Raw genomic sequence first — 22,598 nt, 5'->3', positions numbered from 1 at the left:
ATGTGCACATCAACACCACTAGGGGGGAAATCAGAATTTGGGGAACCACAAGTGTTTACAATACACTGTGGCATGCACTGTAAAACTATTCAAACTGAATTCAAGGGGTAGATTTATTAACCGGTGGTTCGTCAACGCCACGGATGATTGGCGGCTGTGACCAATGGACATTGGAGGTCATTCCGAGTTGTTCGCTAGCTGCATTCGTTCGCTGTGCAGCGATGAGGCAAAAAAACGGCACTTCTGCGCATGCGTATGTGGCGTAATGTGCACGCGGGACGTACTATTACAATGAACGATGTAGTTTCACACAAGGTCTAGCGAAGCTTTTCAGTCGCACTGCTGGCCGCAGAGTGATTGAGATGAAGTGGGCGTTTCTGGGTGGCAACTGACCGTTTTCAGGGAGTGTTCGGGAAAACGCAGGCGTGCCAGGAAAAAAGCAGGGCGTGTTTGTGACGTCAAAACAGGAACTGACCAGTATGAAGTGATCGCAAGCGCTGAGTAAGTTTTGAGCTACTCAGAAACTGCCCAAAAAAACTTTGTAGCCGCTCTGCGATCCTTTCGTTCGCACTTCTGCTAAGCTAAAATACACTCCCAGTGGGAGGCGGCATAGCGTTTGCACGGCTGCTAAAAACTGCTAGCGAGTGATCAACTCGGAATGACCACTATTATGCAGTAGCAAAAATACAAGCTAAACCAGACGTTTTTTAGCACTTATATCTGTTGCTGCTTAAATCCATTGGGAAAAGTTATTTGGCTTATAGTACAGTAAAGCAATATGCATTATATACTGTATGGCCTATTATTGCATTTATCCTGGGTTGTATGAACTGAAAAAAAATAAAGGCTTCTAAAGATATAACCAAGGGATGGTGGCATTTGCTCCCAACAAAAATAAAGAACATTGCAACCCATTATGATTGCAAGAACCATATATATCAATGGATCTCTATACCCTGCTGAGGTCGTCTGGAGACACGGCCAGTTTGCCGGGCGCTGCAGAGTTACATATAGTACAGACATAGCCGTCGCAGAGAGGCAGATTTAGCGGATTATAAATAGAAACAACTTTTATTTTGTAAAGTAGGAAAGTTACCAAAAAGTTCTTTGGTGCTACAGTATAAACTGAGCAGGGGAGGTGGGCGAGAACCCGGGATATCTTCTGAACGTCACTTGATATACATCGGCTGAATATTCCGGCGCACGAGCCGACACCACATTTAATTCTCAATTTTTCAACCAGCAAAATCCTTTTAAGCAGTGGTATCTAATTATATCATTTAATCAGTTTGTGCAGCACGAGCCCCTGTCTGATATAAAGGGGACAGGGTGTCTCAAGGGTGTCAGAAACTTACGATCCGCCCCAAAGTTCTGAACCCTGGAGGGCAGCCTGTGATCCCTCCCGGTTCCCTGCTAGACTATAACGGAGACTTTTAGTTGGATGGTAACATGATTTGGGACTAGGAGGCAGAGGCTCTCTGCAATGTGTCTCCTTTTCACCAATGTCAGGAACAAGAAGAAAAGCGTCTCCCCTCTCTCAGTGCCGACACGCCGGGAAGAGGGGACGTTTCCAGCCAATGGACAATCCACATACAAAGCAGTTTGGTGAAACGCTAATTTGTGAAGATACTAAATAATCCCCCAGGTGCTAAAACAGGGGAGAGATACAAGACTTTCCAAACCCAGGAACCGTGCCCTTATAGTAACACCTGCCCTATTTCTATACTAAAGTGACCAATAACTTTCATTAAAATGTATAGGAAAACGTTTCCGTACCTTAGCAGAAGTTGACATGTTTGCCTTACAGGTAACCAAACCAGTCCGTGCTCGTAGAGGCACAGGGAATATAATTCCGGAGAAAGTCCCGCGTTCTGTCGTCCAGTGGCCTTATAGGAGCGGAACCCTGCTGTGTATAGGACAGAAATATCCCCAAATCTCAACTCCCAATTATACAGTGGTTCAACCCATGGGGAGATTTACTGTATAAGGCCTTCTAAAGAGTGAAGGATAGGTCAAGTGTAGAAGTTGCCCATAGCAACTAAATCAGAAGCCATCTAAAACGATAGATAGAAAGCAACTGGTTGCTATGGGCAACTTTGCTCTTTGTAAAGCTAAATACATCTCTGCCCAAGTCACATACTGTATAGCGAAGGGCATCTCAATGGGGGAGCAGCCAATAGGGTTACCACTGCAATGACTGGTAGGAATGGAGGCTTGAATGAAAAGAAAACAGAATTAATTAATTTGCCTTTAATCATCTATGCTGCAATATCACTTTGTATAAATGCCAGGCCATTCCATCGCACACCTTATGGGGGCAACCACCCTCTACTTTTGTTAAGTCTTGATAATTGTAATAATATTCTTATAAACGTTGTTGATTTGAGGCTCCGCAATGCCAAACGGGGGCCAATAATAAACCAGATAAAAAGAGGTAGCCAGCTGGGTAGTCCACATTAGGTTCATCATTCGCAGTTAGAGGCAAATCCAGCTAAAAGGTTGAAAATTTCCACCCGGACAAACCACCCTGTGATGGAAAAGGTGCAAACGTAGAGATCACTTTGGCCCATGTTGTGCTTCGTACACAAATACTGGGCAACTTTCATTTTACACTGCGATTTAGAATTCAGCTGGGAGCCCTCCCCATTCCCAACTCTGAATCTGTCCATACGTTTTCAACTTGCACCTGCCTCAACACAACGTGCTTTTGCTAAGATGCATAATTGCATCTTCTAGGTGGACTTCCTCCTAACTGCAAATGAAGCCCTAAGTCATATGGCATCAGTTTAGTTTGAAGTAGAGAGTTAAAAAAACAAAAACAATCATGGATAAAAAATGGGTTAATGGGATTTGCAAATGGGCTGTGTTTCCTTGTTCAGCCACTGGAGGGCCTCGTCACGTCCCTGTTTCTTCAGCTCCGGCCCAATAACATCTCTGCACTTTTTGTGGTAATCATTTACCCAGTGTACCTGTAAAGCAAGGGGGAAAACAATAGATTTGAAATAGTACAGATGACATGAATAAAGAACAAGAGAAAACAAGACGTAAATGCCCCCATTGGGCCAGAAAAAGAAACATACATCCTACATAATAAGGAAATGCAGAGATCTCTGTTGCATACGTTTGCAAACATATGGTAAGTCACCAGCCACGACAAGGCGTCTCTGCTCTGGTGGTCCTACGCTACATGATAATAGCACCACTTTGGGTCATATGTTTATGTATTTCCAAATTGAGAGCCAACTCACCTGTGGCACCCCAAAAAAATAAGAATTTACTTACCGGTAATTCTATTTCTCGTAGTCCGTAGTGGATGCTGGGGACTCCGTAAGGACCATGGGGAATAGTGGGCTCCGCAGGAGACTGGGCACTCTAAAGAAAGATTTAGTACTATCTGGTGTGCACTGGCTCCTCCCTCTATGCCCCTCCTCCAGACCTCAGTTAAGGAAACTGTGTCCGGAAGAGCTGACATTACAAGGAAAGGATTTTGGAATCCCGGGTAAGACTCATACCAGCCACACCAATCACACCGTATAACTTGTGATAAACTTACCCAGTTAACAGTATGAATAACCAACAGAGCATCAACCAATGGATGCCAACATAACATAACCCTTTATCAAGCAATAACTATATACACGTATTGCAGAAAGTCCGCACTTGGGACGGGCGCCCAGCATCCACTACGGACTACGAGAAATAGAATTACCGGTAAGTAAATTCTTATTTTCTCTAACGTCCTAGTGGATGCTGGGGACTCCGTAAGGACCATGGGGATTATACCAAAGCTCCCAAACGGGCGGGAGAGTGCGGATGACTCTGCAGCACCGAATGGGCAAACACCAAGTCCTCCTCAGCCAGGGTATCAAACTTGTAGAACTTTGCAATGTGTTTGAACCCGACCAAGTAGCAGCTCGGCAAAGCTGTAATGCCGAGACCCCTCGGGCAGCCGCCCAAGAAGAGTCCACCTTCCTTGTGGAATGGGCTTTTACTGATTTTGGATGCGGCAATCCAGCCGCAGAATGAGCCTGCTGAATCGTGTTACAGATCCAGCGAGCAATGGTTTGCTTTGAAGCAGGAGCACCCAGCTTGTTGGATGCATACAGGATAAACAGCGAGTCAGTCTTCCTGACTCCAACCGTCCTGGCAACATAGATCTTCAAAGCCCTGACTACATCAAGCAACTTGGAATCCTCCAAGTCACGAGTAGCCGCAGGCACCACAATGGGTTGGTTCAGATGAAAAGATGACACCACCTTTGGCAGAAACTGCGGACGAGTTCGCAATTCTGCCCTGTCCATATGGAAAACCAGATAGGGGCTTTTACATGACAAAGCCGCCAATTCTGACACACGCCTAGCTGAGACTAGGGCCAACAGCATGACCACTTTCCACGTGAGATACTTTAGCTCCACCGTCTTAAGTGGCTCAAACCAGTGGGATTTCAGGAAAGCCAAGATCACGTTAAGATCCCAAGGTGCCACTGGTGGCACAAAAGGAGGCTGATTATGCAGCACTCCCTTAACAAACGTCTGAACCTCAGGCAGTGAAGCCAGTTCTTTTTGGAAGAAAATGGATAGGGCCGAAATCTGGACCTTTATGGACCCTAATTTCAGGCCCAAAGTCACCCCCGACTGTAGGAAGTGCAGGAATCGACCCAGTTGGAATTCCTCTGTAGGGGCCTTCCTGGCCTCACACCAAGCAACATATTTTCGCCATATATGGTGATAATGTTTTGCTGTCACGTCCTTCCTAGCCTTTATCAGCGTAGGAATAACTGCTTCCGGAATGCCCTTTTCTGCTAGGATCCGGTGTTCAACCGCCATGCCGTCAAACGCAGCCGCGGTAAGTCTTGGAACAGACAGGGCCCTTGTTGTAACAGGTCCTGTCTGAGAGGCAGAGGCCATGGGTCCTCTGTGAGCATTTCTTGCAATTCCGGGTATCCTTCTTGGCCAATCCGGAACAATGAGTATTGTTCTCACTCCTCTTTTTCTTACAATTCTCAGCACCTTTGGTATGAGAGGAAGAGGAGGAAACACGTAGACCGACTGGAACACCCACGGTGTTACTAGTGCGTCCACAGCTATCGCCTGAGGGTCCCTTGACCTGGCGCAATATCTTTTTAGCTTTTTGTTGAGACGGGACGCCATCATGTCCACCTGTGGCAGTGCCATTGCCACCCTGCTTCTTGTGCCGCCCTGGCGGTTTACATGGGCCACTGCCGTGATGTTGTCTGACTGAATCAGCACTGGTTGGTTTCGAAGCAGAGGCTCCGCTTGACTCAGGGCGTTGTATATGGCCCTTAGTTCCAGGATATTGATGTGCAGACAAGTCTCCTGACTTGACCACAACCCTTGGAAGTTTCTTCCTTGAGTGACTGCCCCCCACCCTCGGAGGCTTGCATCCGTGGTCACCAGGACCCAGTCCTGTATGCCGAATCTGCGGCCCTCGAGGAAGTGAGCACCTTGTAGCCACCACAGAAGAGACACCCTGGCCCTGGGGGACAGGGTGATCATCCGATGCATCTGAAGATGCGATCCGGACCACTTGTCCAGCAGATCCCACTGAAAGATCCTCGCATGGAACCTGCCGAAGGGAATGGCTTCGTATGACGCCACCATCTTTCCCAGGACTCGCGTGCAGCGATGCACCGACACCTGTTTTGGCTTTAGGAGGTCTCTGACCAGAGTCACGAGCTCCTGAGCCTTCTCCTCCGGGAGAAACACCTTCTTCTGGTCTGTGTCCAGAATCATGCCCAGGAAGGGCAGGCGCGTCGCAGGAATCAGCTGCGACTTTGGAATGTTCAGAATCCAGCCGTGCTGACGCAACACTTCCTGAGAGTGTGCTACGCTGATCAGCAACTGCTCCCTGGACCTCGCCTTTATGAGGATATCGTCCAAGTATGGGATAATTGTAACCCCTTGCTTCCGAAGGAGCACCATCATTTCCGCCATCACTTTGGTAAAAACTCTCGGTGCCGTGGACAGGCCAAACGGCAACGTCTGGAATTGGTAATGACAGTCCCGTACCACAAACCCGAGGTACTCCTGATGAGGCGGATAAATGGGGACGTGCAAGTAAGCATCCTTGATGTCCAGAGACACCATAAAATCCCCTTCCTCCAGGCTTGCAATGACCGCTCTGAGCGATTCCATTTTGAACTTGAATTTCTTCAGATAAATGTTCAGGGATTTTAAATTTAAAATGGGTCTGACCGAACCGTCCGGTTTCGGTACCACAAACATAGTGGAATAGTAGCCCCTTCCCCTTTGAAGGGGGGGGACCTCTACCACCACCTACTGGAGAAAAAGTTTGTGAATTGCCTCTAACACTATCTCCCTTTCCATGGGGGAAGTTGGTAAGGCCGATTTTAGGTAACGGTGAGGGGGCATCACCTCGAATTCCAGCCTGTATCCCTGAGACAAAATTTGTATAGCCCAAGGATCCACCTGTGAGCGAACCCACTGGTGGCTTTTTTTCCTCTACCCCTGCCTCTGGCAAGAAAGGACGCACCTCTGACCTTCTTGCTCCTCTGAGAACGAAAGGACTGCATTTGGTAATACGGTGCTTTCTTAGGTTGTGGAGGGACATAAGGCAAGAAATTTGACTTCCCAGCCGCAGCTGTGGAAACTAGGTCCGAGAGACTGTCCCCAAACAATTCCTCACCCTTATAAGGTAAAACCTCCATGTGTTTTTTAGAGTCGGTATCCCCTGTCCATTGCAGAGTCCATAAGACCCTTCTGGCAGAAATGGACATTGCGTTAACTCTAGAGCCCAGCAGGCAAATGTCCCTCTGGGCATCCCGCATATATAGGACCGCGTCCTTGATATGTGGCAGGGTCAGTAGAACAGTGTCCCTGTCCAGGGTATCTAACTCCTGAGACAGAGAATCCGTCCATGCAGCTACCGCACTACACATCCAGGCCGAAGCAATTGCTGGCCTCAGCAGTGTGCCAGAATGTGTATAAACCGACTTCAGGATAGCTTCCTGCTTTCTATCTGCAGGATCCTTTAGGGCGGCCGTATCCGGAGACGGCAGGGCCACCTTCTTGGACAAGCGTGTCAACGCCTTGTCTACCCTAGGGGAGGATTCCCAGCGTAACCTGTCCGTTGGCGGGAAAGGATACGCCATAAGTAATCTCTTGGAAACTATCACCTTCCTGTCAGGGGAATCCCACGCTTTTTCACATAATTCATTTAATTCATGTGAAGGGGGAAAAGTCACTTCATGCTTTTTCTCCCCATACATATAAATCCTCTTGTCAGGGACAGGATTTTCCTCAGAAATGTGTAATACATCCTTCATTGCTACAATCATGTAGCAGATGGCTTTAGTCATTTTAGGCTGCAACTTTGCCTCATCGTCATCGACACTGGAGTCAGATTCCGTGTCGACATCTGTGTCAACTATCTGGGATAGTGTGCGCTTTTGAGACCCTGACGGCCTCTGCGCTGTAGGATCAGGCATGGGTTGAGACCCTGACTGTCCCCCGGTTACAGTTTTATCCAATCTGTTATGCAAGGAGTTTACATTATCATTTAACACCTTCCACATATCCATCCAATCAGTTGTCGGCACCGTCAGCGGCGACACCACACTCAGCTGCACTTGTTCTGCCTCCACGTATCCTTCCTCATCAAACATGTCGACACAGGTTTCGTACCGACACACCGCACACACACACAGGGAATGCTCTGACTGAGGACAGGACCCCACAAAGGCTTTTGGGGAGACAGAGAGAGAGTATGCCAACACACACCCCAGCGCTATGTAACCCAGGGATTACACTGTACCTTAGTGTTTACCCTGTAGCTGCTGTTAATATATATATACTGCGCCTAAATTTATGTGCCCCCCCTCTCTTTTTTACCCTTTAATGCACCTGTATACTGCAGGGGAGAGCCTGGGGAGCGTCCTTCCAGCGGAGCTGTGAAGAGAAAATGGCGCTGGTGTGCTGAGGAAGAAGGCCCCGCCCCCTCAGCGGCGGGCTTCTGTCCCGCTTTAATGTGTAAAAAATGGCGGGGGCTCGGGCATATATACAGTCCCAGACTGTATATATGCCTCTTTTTGCCAAAAAGGTACTTAATTGCTGCCCAGGGCGCTCCCCCCTGCGCCCTGCACCCTACAGTGACCGGAGTGTGCGGTGTGCTGTGGGAGCAATGGCGCACAGCTGCAGTGCTGTGCGCTACCTTAAGTGAAGACAGGAGTCTTCAGCCGCCGATTTCGATGTCTTCTTGCTTCTGCTGCTTCTGTTCTTCTGGCTCTGCGAGGGGGACGGCGGCGCGGCTCCGGGAACGGACGATCAAGGTTAGGTACCTGTGTTCGATCCCTCTGGAGCTAATGGTGTCCAGTAGCCTAAGAAGCGCTACCTAGCTGCCGTGAGTAGGTTTGCTTCTCTCCCCTCAGTCCCTCGTAGCAGAGAGTCTGTTGCCAGCAGAAGCTCTCTGAAAATAAAAAACCTAACAAAATACTTTCTTTTCTAGCAAGCTCAGGAGAGCCCACTAGGAGCACCCAGCTCTGGCCGGGCACAGATTCTAACTGAGGTCTGGAGAAGGGGCATAGAGGGAGGAGCCAGTGCACACCAGATAGTACTAAATCTTTCTTTAGAGTGCCCAGTCTCCTGCGGAGCCCGCTATTCCCCATGGTCCTTACGGAGTCCCCAGCATCCACTAGGACGTTAGAGAAACTCCCAATACGGCCCTACAAGGATCAGCACACCCTCCAACTGCTAATCCTACTCATGCCTCTCAAAACAGTGAGACATGCAATGGTGTGCTGCCCTGGGATGGTTGGGCCCAAGACAGCTTTGTGGGGTCCGCACCCTGGACTTATACTTAGTATTAGGGACCTCCAGCAATAGAGACGCCTTGAAGTGGCACTGGAGGCTTACCAGATATTTTGCAAAATATATGTAACCAAGATCTCTAAATTCTCTATTACACGTTGAGTATCCCTTATCCAAAATCACACATTTTTGGTAACAAAAAAAACCTGTACACTATATGGTACCTGTACCATATAGTGTACAGGTTTTTTTGTTACTAATAGTCCTTAGGGTGCGTGGGAAAAACCCTTCTGTTTTTTTTCATTTTATGAAACCTAGACACGTACATACAGTGGAGGCATTTTATAGGCCTATTCAATATTCAAATTAATTATTATTGTTATTATTATTATTATTACTGATCTGTAAGAAGACACCGTGACACACAGCATAAGAACTAGTGACATCTTCGAGGCATGAGGCACACAGTACTATTTTGTTAGCTGAATTCCCCACCTTCTGCGTCAGTGTGTCCATACTCCATGTAACCGAGGCTCTTACCTCTTTCTCAGTCAGTAGGTCAACGTTGATCATTTTGGTCTGGATAGGGACGAGGGTAATAGGCTCGAAGGTCAGACTTCCCCGTTCCTGGAAGTTGTACTGAAACACAGGACAGACAGTTCAGCCCTCTCTCCCGGGGAGGCACATCCCTCAGGTGGGGTGTGCGTAATGTTACATTGACAGGTACAACCCAATATTGACTTTTACCCAGAGGAGTAACATAACGAGTTTTAGGTAGTCATCTCTGAGCTCACAGGGCCAGCATATTAAGGAACGCTAAAGTCTTACTAGTGTTTAGTTATGGTGGCGGAATCCGTCTCATCTACAAGTGATATGTAGGGGGCTCTCCCGGGAGACGGCTAATGGCAATAAAACGCCCTGCAACAGTCTAGTCCAGAGGTTCTCAAACTCGGTCCTCGGGGCACACACAGTGCATGTTTTGCAGTTAACCCAGCAGGTGCACAGGTGTATTAATTACTCACTGACACATTTTAAAAGGTCCACAGGTGGAGCTAATTATTTCACTTGCGATTCTGTGAGGAGACCTGCAAAACATGCACTGTGTGTGCCCCCGAGGACCGAGTTTGAGAACCTCTGGTCTAGTCTATAAACTTCAGCGCATGATTGGGATGTAATAGGTCTTCTTTATAAGTAGTCAGTTCCGGGATTGACCAAAAATAACTCAGAGCAGGAACATTATCCCACCTTGGTTTTGGCAGGGACCACAAGAACCAAACTCTCAATTCTGATCCCAAACGAACCATCTTCATAATAGCCGGGCTCTGGAAATTACAGGAAACATGTTCAAAGATTTGTGGAACAAGGAAAACGTTTTTTTCTAGAGAATACTGCAGAACATGGCGATGAGGCGCCGTACCGTCAGACAGAATCATCCCGGCTTCCAGGGGCTCATCTGTAAAGGTTTTGTTGCTGATGCCACAGGGACCTTCATGTACATTCAGGAAGGACCCCACTCCGTGTCCTGTTCCGTGGAGGTAATCCAGGCCGGACTCCCATAACGCAGAGCGAGCAAAGGAGTCCAAGAGGTGTCCTGCAACAGTCACAGCACCATGAGGTTTCCCAACCACCCAGAAGACATCCCGTACAGCGACAGACTCTCCACCACCCAGGAGACATCCCATACAGCGACAGACTCCCCACCACCCAGGAGACATCCCGTACAGCGACAGACTCCCCACCACCCAAGAGACATCCCATACAGCGACAGACTCCCCACGACCCAAGAGACATCCCATACAGTGACAGACTCTCCACCACCCAGAAGACATCCCATACAGCGACAGACTCCCCACCACCCAGGAGACATCCCGTACAGCGACAGACTCCCCACCACCCAAGAGACATCCCATACAGCGACAGACTCCCCACGACCCAAGAGACATCCCATACAGTGACAGACTCTCCACCACCCAGAAGACATCCCATACAGCGACAGACTCCCCACCACCCAGAAGACATCCCGTACAGCGACAGACTCCCCACGACCCAAGAGACATCCCATACAGTGACAGACTCTCCACCACCCAGAAGACATCCCATACAGCGACAGACTCCCCACCACCCAAGAGACATCCCATACAGCGACAGACTCTCCACCACCCAGAAGACATCCCGTACAGCGACAGACTCTCCACCACCCAGAGGACATCCCATACAGCGACAGACTCCCCACCACCCAGAAGACATCCCATACAGTGACAGACTCCCCACGACCCAAGAGACATCCCATACAGTGACAGACTCCCCACGACCCAAGAGACATCCCATACAGCGACAGACTCCCCACGACCCAAGAGACATCCCATACAGTGACAGACTCCCCACGACCCAAGAGACATCCCATACAGCGACAGACTCCCCACGACCCAAGAGACATCCCATACAGTGACAGACTCCCCACGACCCAAGAGACATCCCATACAGCGACAGACTCCCCACGACCCAAGAGACATCCCATACAGTGACAGACTCTCCACCACCCAGAAGACATCCCATACAGCGACAGACTCCCCACCACCCAGAAGACATCCCGTACAGCGACAGACTCCCCACGACCCAAGAGACATCCCATACAGTGACAGACTCTCCACCACCCAGAAGACATCCCATACAGCGACAGACTCCCCACCACCCAAGAGACATCCCATACAGCGACAGACTCTCCACCACCCAGAAGACATCCCGTACAGCGACAGACTCTCCACCACCCAGAGGACATCCCATACAGCGACAGACTCCCCACCACCCAGAAGACATCCCATACAGTGACAGACTCCCCACGACCCAAGAGACATCCCATACAGCGACAGACTCCCCACGACCCAAGAGACATCCCATACAGTGACAGACTCCCCACGACCCAAGAGACATCCCATACAGCGACAGACTCCCCACGACCCAAGAGACATCCCATACAGTGACAGACTCCCCACGACCCAAGAGACATCCCATACAGCGACAGACTCCCCACGACCCAAGAGACATCCCATACAGTGACAGACTCCCCACGACCCAAGAGACATCCCATACAGCGACAGACTCCCCACGACCCAAGAGACATCCCATACAGTGACAGACTCCCCACGACCCAAGAGACATCCCATACAGCGACAGACTCCCCACGACCCAAGAGACATCCCATACAGCGACAGACTCCCCGCCACCCAGGAGACATCATGTACAGTGACAGACTCCCCACGACCCAAGAGACATCCCATACAGTGACAGACTCCCCACGACCCAAGAGACATCCCATACAGCGACAGACTCCCCACGACCCAAGAGACATCCCATACAGTGACAGACTCCCCACGACCCAAGAGACATCCCATACAGCGACAGACTCCCCACGACCCAAGAGACATCCCATACAGTGACAGACTCCCCACGACCCAAGAGACATCCCATACAGCGACAGACTCCCCACGACCCAAGAGACATCCCATACAGCGACAGACTCCCCACCACCCAGGAGACATCCCGTACAGCGACAGTCACACTGACATCGCACAGCAACAGATTCTACAACATAAAGATACATGGACCACAGAAGTAATTAGACTCATTGCTTTGTTTTTAATGTGTCACATGATCACTGGCATAACTCATTATGAGCCAGATCATGTAGTCGTAGCCTAATTGGCAATAAACCTATATTGTTCAGGTGACTGAATTTCCTCCTACAGTTTAATTAGACCATGAGATACATTGTATACATGTGTCCTAATTAGGAAATAGGAAATTAGCTGAAGTCTCACCATATTTAGTCACTCAAATGCCAGAGGCAAAACAAGTGAAAGTCAACAGTAAAGAAAGTAAGAAAACAGCGTCTCACGCCCACCACGGGTGGCTGCCACGTGTCCTTATGGAAACATGGCGAGGATCTTAATGGGACAAACGAACAAGAACCCAATTTTGTTACAAGAGGCTGGAATCCCTCTGTGAAGCGTTAGATCACCTGATGAAATAAAACAGTTGCAATATTTACTAAAGTCTTCCAGGACTCACCAGATAGATGGAAGACAATGGTATTCTCTATAGGATAAAGATAGCAGCATGTCATCACATGATGCAGTCTCCAGCTCACATCCAATCACATCACACACTACATCCACACTGCCGCCACTGTCAGTCTTATCTCCAGCTCACATCCAATCACATCACACACTACGTCCACACTGCCGCCACTGTCAGTCTTATGCGCAGCTCTCATCCAATCACATCACACACTACGGCCACACTGCCGCCACTGTCAGTCTTATCTCCAACTCACATCCAATCACGTCACACATTACGTACACACTGCCGCCACTGTCAGTCTCATCTCCAGCTCACATCCAATCACGTCACACACTACATTCACACTGCCGCCACTGTCAGTCTCATCTCCAGCTCTCATCCAATCACATCACACACTACATCCACACTGCCGCCACTGTCAGTCTCATCTCCAGCTCACATCCAATCACATCACACACTAGGGCCACACTGCCGCCACTGTCAGTCTCATCTCCAGCTCACATCCAATCACATCACACACTACATCCACACTGCCGCCACTGTCAGTCTTATCTCCAGCTCACATCCAATCACATCACACACTACGTCCACACGGCCGCCACTGTCACTCTTATCTGCAGCTCCCATCCAATCACATCACACACTACGTCCACACTGCCGCCACTGTCAGTCTTATGCGCAGCTCCCATCCAATCACGTCACACACTACATCCACACTGCCGCCACTGTCAGTCTTATCTCCAACTCACATCCAATCACATCACACACTACATCCACACTGCCGCCACTGTCACTCTTATCTGCAGCTCACATCCAATCACATCACACACTACATCCGCACTGCCGCCACTGTCACTCTTATCTCCAGCTCACATCCAATCACATCACACACTACATCCACACTGCCGCCACTGTCAGTCTTATCTCCAGCTCACATCCAATCACATCACACACTACATCCACACGGCCGCCACTGTCAGTCTTATCTCCAGCTCACATCCAATCACATCACACACTACATCCACACTGCCGCCACTGTCAGTCTTATCTCCAGCTCACATCCAATCACATCACACACTACATCCACACTGCCGCCACTGTCAGTCTTATCTCCAGCTCACATTCAATCACATCACACACTACGTCCACACTGCCGCCACTGTCAGTCTTATCTCCAGCTCACATCCAATCACATCACACACTACGTCCACACTGCCGCCACTGTCAGTCTTATCTGCAGCTCACATCCAATCACATCACACACTAGGGGGGTCATTCCGAGTTGATCGCTAGCTGCCGTTGTTCGCAGCGCAGCGATCAGGCAAAAAATTGGCACTTATGCGCATGCGTATGATGCGCAGTGCGCACGCGCGACATACTTTCACAGAAGCCGATGCAGTTTCACACAAGGTCTAGCGACGCTTTTCAGTCGCACTGCTGATCGTTGAGTGATTGACAGGAAGTGTATGTTTCTGGGTGGTAACTGGGCGTTTTCGGGGTGTGTCTGAAAAAACGCAGGCGTGCCAGATAAAAACGCAGGAGTGGCTGGGGAAATGGGGGAGTGGCTGGCCGAACGCAGGGCGTGTTTGTTACGTCAAAACAGGAACTAAATAGTCTGAAGTGATCGCTAGCTAGGAGTAGGTCTCGAGCTACTCTGAAACTGCTCAATTTTTTTTTGTAGCAGCGCTGCGATCCTTTTGTTCGCACTTCTGCTAAGCTAAGATACACCCCTAGAGGGCGGCGGCCTAGCGTCTGCACTGCTGCTAAAAGCAGCTAGCGAGCGAACAACTCGGAATGAGGGCCTACGCCCGCACTGCTTCCACTGTCAGTCTTATCTCCAGCTCACATCCAATCACATCACACACTACGTCCACACTGCCGCCACTGTCAGTCTCACATCCAATCACGTCACACACTACGTCCACACTGCCGCCACTGTCAGTCTTATCCCATGAGTCCTGGAAGATTGCAACAAATATACCAATCAGCTTTTATTGGGATGGAGCAAAATTAGCATTTTACCACAATATTTCCCTGATAATTAGCCTAATTAATAATTTCACCACATTTACAGCCAAGACAGAGTCAGAAGTAAAGAAAGCTATATATTCTGATCATACCTTTTGTTCCATTGGGGAATACGGCTGAGCTGACGGCTATGTGTCCTTTTAACACGTATGTGAAACATTCCTAAAGAGAAAAGTTTGTGTCACATAGGAAAACACACCTGACACACCTGTTATAGGTACAGACGCAGGAAAACACACCCGGGCTGTGGTTATAGATACAGACCTGGGAGAATACACCTGGTTATGGGTATAGATACAGACCCAATAGAACACACCTGGCTGTTGTTATAGATACAGACCCAATAGAACACACCTGGCTGTGGTTAAAGGTACAGACTCAATAGAACACACCTGGCTGTGGTTATAGGTACGGACCCAATAGAACACACCTGGCTGTGGTTATAGGTACGGACCCAATAGAACACACCTGGCTGTGGTTGTAGGTACGGACCCAATAGAACACACCTGGCTGTGGTTATAGATACGGACCCAATAGAACACACCTGGCTGTGGTTATAGGTACGGACCCAATAGAACACAGCTGGCTGTGGTTATAGGTGCGGACCCAATAGAACACACCTGGCTGTGGTTATAGGTACGGACCCAATAGAACACACCTGGCTGTGGTTATAGGTACGGACCCAATAGAACACACCTGGCTGTGGTTATAGGTACGGACCCAATAGAACACACCTGGCTGTGGTTATAGGTACGGACCAAATAGAACACACCTGGCTGTGGTTATAGGTACGGACCCAATAGAACACACCTGGCTGTGGTTATAGGTACGGACCCAATAGAACACATCTGGCTGTGGTTATAGGTACAGACTCAATAGAACACATCTGGCTGTTGTTATAGGAACAGACTCAATAGAACACATCTGGCTGTGGTTATAGGAACAGACCCAATAGAACACACCTGGCTGTGGTTATAGGAACAGACCCAATAGAACACACCTGGCTGTGGTTATAGGTACAGACTCAATAGAACACATCTGGCTGTTGTTATAGGTACAGACCCAATAGAACACACCTGGCTGTGGTTATAGGTACAGACCCAATAGAACACACCTGGCTGTGGTTATAGGTACAGACCCAATAGAACACACCTGGCTGTGGTTATAGGTACCGATACAGGAGAACACATCTGGCTGTGGTTATAAGTACGGACCCAATAGAACACACCTGGCTGTGGTTATAGGTACAGACCCAATAGAACACACCTGGCTGTGGTTATAGGTACAGACCCAATAGAACACATCTGGCTGTGGTTATAGGTACAGACCCAATAGAACACATCTGGCTGTGGTTATAGGAACAGACCCAATAGAACACACCTGGCTGTGGTTATAGGTACAGACCCAACAGAACACACCTGGCTGTTGTTATAGGAACAGACTCAATAGAACACACCTGGCTGTGGTTATAGGTACAGACCCAATAGAACACATCTGGCTGTGGTTATAGGAACAGACCCAATAGAACACACCTGGCTGTGGTTATAGGTACAAACCCAACAGAACACACCTGGCTGTTGTTATAGGAACAGACTCAATAGAACACACCTGGCTGTGGTTATAGGTACAGACCCAACAGAACACACCTGGCTGTGGTTATAGGTACGGACCCAATAGAACACACCTGGCTGTGGTTATAGGTACAGACCCAACAGAACACATCTGGCTGTGGTTATAGGTACAGACCCAATAGAATACACCTGGCTGTGGTTATAGGAACAGACCCAATAGAACACACCTGGCTGTGGTTATAGGTACAGACCCAATAGAACACACCTGGCTGTGGTTATAGGTACAGACCCAATAGAACACATCTGGCTGTGGTTATAGGAACAGACCCAATAGAACACACCTGGCTGTGGTTATAGGAACAGACCCAATAGAACACACCTGGCTGTGGTTATAGGTACAGACCCAACAGAACACATCTGGCTGTGGTTATAGGAACAGACCCAATAGAACACATCTGGCTGTGGTTATAGGAACAGACCCAATAGAACACACCTGGATGTGGTTATAGGTACAGACCCAATAGAACACATCTGGCTGTGGTTATAGGAACAGACCCAATAGAACACACCTGGCTGTGGTTATAGGTACCGATACAGGAGAACACATCTGGCTCTGGTTAAAAGTACGGACCCAATAGAACACACCTGGCTGTGGTTATAGGTACAGACCCAACAGAACACACCTGGCTGTGGTTATAGGTACAGACTCAATAGAACACACCTGGCTGTGGTTATAGGTACAGACCCAATAGAACACACCTGGCTGTGGTTATAGGAACAGACCCAATAGAACACACTGGCTGTGGTTATAGGAACAGACCCAATAGAACACACCTGGATGTGGTTATAGGTACAGACCCAATAGAACACATCTGGATGTGGTTATAGGTACAGACCCAATAGAACACATCTGGCTGTGGTTATAGGAACAGACCCAATAGAACACACCTGGATGTGGTTATAGGTACAGACCCAATAGAACACATCTGGCTGTGGTTATAGGTACCGATACAGGAGAACACACCTGGCTGTTGTTATAGGAACAGACTCAATAGAACACACCTGGCTGTGGTTATAGGAACAGACTCCATAGAACACATCTGGCTGTGGTTATAGGAACAGACCCAATAGAACACACCTGGCTGTGGTTATAGGAACAGACCCAATAGAATACACCTGGCTGTGGTTATAGGTACAGACCCAACAGAACACACCTGGCTGTGGTTATAGGAACAGACTCAATAGAACACATCTGGCTGTGGTTATAGGAACAGACCCAATAGAACACACCTGGCTGTGGTTATAGGAACAGACCCAATAGAACACACCTGGCTGTGGTTATAGGTACAGACCCAACAGAACACACCTGGCTGTGGTTATAGGTACAGACCCAATAGAACACACCTGGCTGTGGTTATAGGTACCGATACAGGAGAACACATCTGGCTGTGGTTATAAGTACGGACCCAATAGAACACACCTGGCTGTGGTTATAGGTACAGACCCAATAGAACACACCTGGCTGTGGTTATAGGTACAGACCCATTAGAACACACCTGGCTGTGGTTATAGGTACAGACTCAATAGAACACACCTGGCTGTGGTTATAGGAACAGACCCAATAGAACACACCTGGCTGTGGTTATAGGAACAGACCCAATAGAACACACCTGGCTGTGGTTATAGGTACAGACCCAATAGAACACACCTGGCTGTGGTTATAGGTACAGACCCAACAGAACACATCTGGCTGTGGTTATAGGTACAGACTCAATAGAACACATCTGGCTGTTGTTATAGGTACAGACCCAACAGAACACATCTGGCTGTGGTTATAGGTACAGACTCAATAGAACACATCTGGCTGTTGTTATAGGTACAGACTCAATAGAACACATCTGGCTGTTGTTATAGGTACAGACTCAATAGAACACATCTGGCTGTTGTTATAGGTACAGACTCAATAGAACACATCTGGCTGTTGTTATAGGTACAGACTCAATAGAACACATCTGGCTGTGGTTATAGGTACAGACCCAATAGAACACACCTGGCTGTGGTTATAGGTACAGACCCAACAGAACACATCTGGCTGTGGTTATAGGTACAGACTCAATAGAACACATCTGGCTGTTGTTATAGGTACAGACTCAATAGAACACATCTGGCTGTGGTTATAGGTACAGACCCAATAGAACACATCTGGCTGTGGTTATAGGTACAGACCCAATAGAACACACCTGGCTGTGGTTATAGGTACAGACCCAACAGAACACATCTGGCTGTGGTTATAGGTACAGACTCAATAGAACACATCTGGCTGTTGTTATAGGTACAGACTCAATAGAACACATCTGGCTGTGGTTATAGGTACAGACCCAATAGAACACATCTGGCTGTGGTTATAGGTACAGACCCAATAGAACACACCTGGCTGCGGTTATAGGTACAGAGAACACTGGTAGGATGGGCAAGACCAACTTACCTTCTCATACTCTGTTGGGGTTCCAAAATGCACCGTCCTGGTGACATCCGTTGTACCATCCCTTTGAATAGATACAAATAAATAGTGATAAGAGAATCAGAACTTATTCCACAAACCCAGCTAATATTTTCAAAGGGGGTTTATCATCCCTAGCAATAACGGTCAACTGCGCTAATTTCTTATGGGAGGGGGAATTATGTGACCTACAATAAAACTCAAAGGGCGGTATTCAATTCTTTTCACCCCCTTCCACACCCGTTCTGTTTCTGCTAACGGGCTGGTATAACCATTTCAGCTCACTACCCCCAGAGTAGAGAGGGCGTCCAACTCTTTATGCAGCTAAACCTGTATACTATGGGTGCGATATGCGCAATAACGGGAACACTTTAGAAAGGAGATTGGGTGTGATATATCATTTGAATACCGCCCAAAGTCTTACAAAATGTGGCATCCCTGTACTTTAACAGAACCAGCTATACACCTAGTTGAACCCGATTTCTCACGCCATCTGGTCCAGCATCGAACATTTTTTCCTTTCAGATTGTTTTCTGCTGAAAATATCATCACTAACGAAACACAGGAGGAGCACAGGGCCCCTCAAACAAGAGCGCAAGCCCCTATGCCACCCAGGCTGTGTGTAGCTAGCCACTCCGACCTGTGGTGCTGACGCCGAGGCTGCCCCTATCCAATCACAGAGCCGGTTCCCTTACTTGTACTGAGCGCCGGAATCCAAGAGGTAGATCTCATTTACACTCAGCTTTCTGTCGGTCTCTGGAACTGGCCTGCGGGAAACAGAAACACAATGCAGCGGCTTTATATGAGAAGTCTCACAGCACGTGCAGGAGAACTACGCGGGGAGACTTACTTATAATGGATGATGGCGCCGTTCGGTCCTATACTCGAAATTGAAGGAAAACTGAGCTCAACAAAATCTTCTTGTTGGCTGAAATACACAAAATAACATTGAAGGAAACCTTGATACATTGTATTCATACCAGTTTACCATGATAACAGCTGCAGGAAACACACAAAGTATGAATATTGTGTCCAATACGGCTAGTATATACCTGCGGAACACCTCTGCTTTGTCAGAGGCGGATATTTCTGTAACTGTATCACTGCGGATCTGCGACGGGAAAGAAATGTATTATCTGTTACACAATGCTGCGAGTGTAGCGCAGAGCCCTGGCCCCTCCCCTCACAGCTTTCATTCCCTGCCTGCCAGACACACCCATAGCATCACTTCAACTATAGCCAGCATGGACCCCACATAAAGGCAACACCCACTGTGACCCACCCCACTGGAGCAGCTGGAGAGACACAGGGGGTGGCATGAGGCCAGAGAGACACAGGGGGTGGCTTGAGGCCGGAGAGGCACAGGGGGTGGCATGGGGCCGGAGAGGCACAGGGGGTGGCATGGGGCCGGAGAGGCACAGGGGGTGGCATGGGGCCGGAGAGGCAAAGGGGGTGGCATGAGGCCGGAGAGGCACAGGGGGGTGGCATGAGGCCGGAGAGGCACAGGGGGGTGGCAAGAGGCTGTAGAGACACAGGGGGATGGCATGAGGCCGTTGAGACAAGGGGTGGCATGAGGCTGGGGAGACAAGGGGTGGCATGAGGCCGGAAAGACACACGGGGTGGCATGAGGCCGGAGAGACACGGGGGGTGGCATGAGGCCGGAGAGGCACAGGGGGGTGGCATGAGGCTGTAGAGACACAGGGGGGTGGCATGAGGCTGTAGAGACACAGGGGGATGGCATGAGGCCAGAGAGACAAGGGGTGGCATGAGGCTGGGGAGACAAGGGGTGGCATGAGGCCGGAAAGACACGGGGTGGCATGAGGCCGGAGAGACACAGGGGTGTGGCATGAGGCCGGAGAGACACGGGGGGGTGGCATGAGGCCGGAGAGACACGGGGGGGGGTGGCATGAGGCCGGAGAGACACGGGGGGGGGTGGCATGAGGCCGGAGAGACACAGGGGGGTGGCATGAGGCCGGAGAGGCACAGGGGGGTGGCATGAGGCCGGAGAGACAAGGGGTGGCATGAGGCTGTAGAGACACAGGGGGTGGCATGAGGCCGGAGAGACACAGGGGGGTGGCATGAGGCCGGAGAGGCACAGGGGGGTGGCATGAGGCCGGAGAGGCACAGGGGGGTGGCATGAGGCCGGAGAGGCACAGGGGGGTGGCATGAGGCCGGAGAGGCACAGGGGGGTGGCATGAGGCCGGAGAGGCACAGGGGGGTGACATGAGGCCGGAGAGGCACAGGGGGGTGGCATGAGGCCGGAGAGGCACAGGGGGGTGACATGAGGCCGGAGAGGCACAGGGGGGTGGCATGAGGCCGGAGAGGCACAGGGGGGTGGCATGAGGCCGGAGAGACAAGGGGTGGCATGAGGCTGGAGAGACATAGGGGGGTGGCGGCATGAGGCTGGACAGACACAGAGGGGTGGCATGAGGCCGGAGAGACACAGGGGGGTGGCGGCATGAGGCTGGACAGACACAAAGGGGTGGCATGAGGCCGGAGAGACACAGAGGGGTGGCATGAGGCAGGAGAGAAAGAGAGGGGTGGCATGAGGCTGTAGAGAGACACAGGGGGATGGCATGAGGCCGAAGAGACACAAGGGGTGGCATGAGGCTGTAGAGAGGCACAGGGGGTGGCATGAGGCCGGAGAGGCACAGGGGGTGGCATGAGGCAGGAGAGGCACAGGGGTGGCATGAGGCTGAAGAGACACAGGGGGTGGCATGAGGCCGGAGAGACACAAGGGGTGGCATGAGGCTGAAGAGACACAAGGGGTGGCATGAGGCCGGAGAGGCACAGGGGGTGGCATGAGGCTGTAGAGACACAAGGGGTGGCATGAGGCCGGAGAGGCACAGGGGATGGCATGAGGCCGGAGAGACAAGGGGTGGCATGAGGCTGGGGAGACGAGGGGTGGCATGAGGCCGGAAAGACACAAGGGGTGGCATGAGGCCGGAGAGGCACAGGGGCTGGCATGATGCCGGAGAGACACAGGGGCTGGCATGATGCCGGAGAGACACAAGGGGTGGCATGAGGCCGGAGAGACACAAGGGGTGGCATGAGGCCGGAGAGGCACAGGGGGTGGCATGAGGCCGGAGAGACACAGGGGGATGGCATGAGGCTGGAGAGACACAGGGGGTGGCATGAGTCTGGAGAGACAGAGGGATGGCATGAGGCCGAAGAGACACAGGGGGTGGCATGAGGCCGGAGAGACGTAGGGGGTGGCATGAGGCTGGAGGCACAGGGGGTGGCATGAGGCCGGAGAGGCACTGGGGGTGGCATGAGGCCGGAGAGACACAGGGGGTGGCATGAGGCCGGAGATGCACAGGGGGTGGCATGAGGCCGGAGATGCACAGGGGGTGGCATGAGGCCGGAGATGCACAGGGGGTGGCATGAGGCAGGAGAGGCACAGGGGGTGGCATGAGGCCGGAGAGACACAGGGGGATGGCATGAGGCCGGAGAGACACAGGGGGATGGCATGAGGCTGGAGAGACACAGGGGGTGGCATGAGGCTGAAGAGACACAGGGGGTGGCATGAGGCCGGAGAGACACAAGGGGTGGCATGAGGCTGAAGAGACACAGGGGGTGGCATGAGGCCAGTGAGACGTAGGGGGTGGCATGAGGCTGGAGAGGCACAGGGGG

General features: G+C 50.3%; 1 protein-coding gene across 4 annotated transcripts in view; it reads right to left on the bottom strand.

The window, feature by feature from the left end:
• Window positions 1–2,235: 2,235 nt before the first annotated feature.
• Window positions 2,236–22,598, bottom strand: part of XPNPEP1 (X-prolyl aminopeptidase 1) — a 97,058-nt gene continuing 76,695 nt past the window's right edge. For all 4 annotated transcript variants that reach the window (XM_063962646.1, XM_063962648.1, XM_063962647.1 and 1 more), the window contains exons 12-20: window positions 20,018–20,076; window positions 19,816–19,893; window positions 19,661–19,732; window positions 18,951–19,011; window positions 14,987–15,056; window positions 10,204–10,377; window positions 10,032–10,108; window positions 9,327–9,425; window positions 2,236–2,969 (exon numbers count right to left, since the gene is read on the bottom strand). In XM_063962646.1, the coding sequence (XP_063818716.1) occupies window positions 2,841–2,969; window positions 9,327–9,425; window positions 10,032–10,108; window positions 10,204–10,377; window positions 14,987–15,056; window positions 18,951–19,011; window positions 19,661–19,732; window positions 19,816–19,893; window positions 20,018–20,076 (819 nt within the window). In that variant the 3' untranslated portion in view covers window positions 2,236–2,840. The remainder of the gene's footprint in view (window positions 2,970–9,326; window positions 9,426–10,031; window positions 10,109–10,203; window positions 10,378–14,986; window positions 15,057–18,950; window positions 19,012–19,660; window positions 19,733–19,815; window positions 19,894–20,017; window positions 20,077–22,598) is intronic.

The sequence above is a fragment of the Pseudophryne corroboree genome, chromosome 3 (assembly GCF_028390025.1).
Source record: "Pseudophryne corroboree isolate aPseCor3 chromosome 3, aPseCor3.hap2, whole genome shotgun sequence".
Lineage (NCBI taxonomy): Eukaryota > Metazoa > Chordata > Amphibia > Anura > Myobatrachidae > Pseudophryne > Pseudophryne corroboree.
The sequence above is the reverse complement of the archived record's forward strand: the minus strand, read 5'-3'. Positions and strand labels throughout refer to the sequence as shown.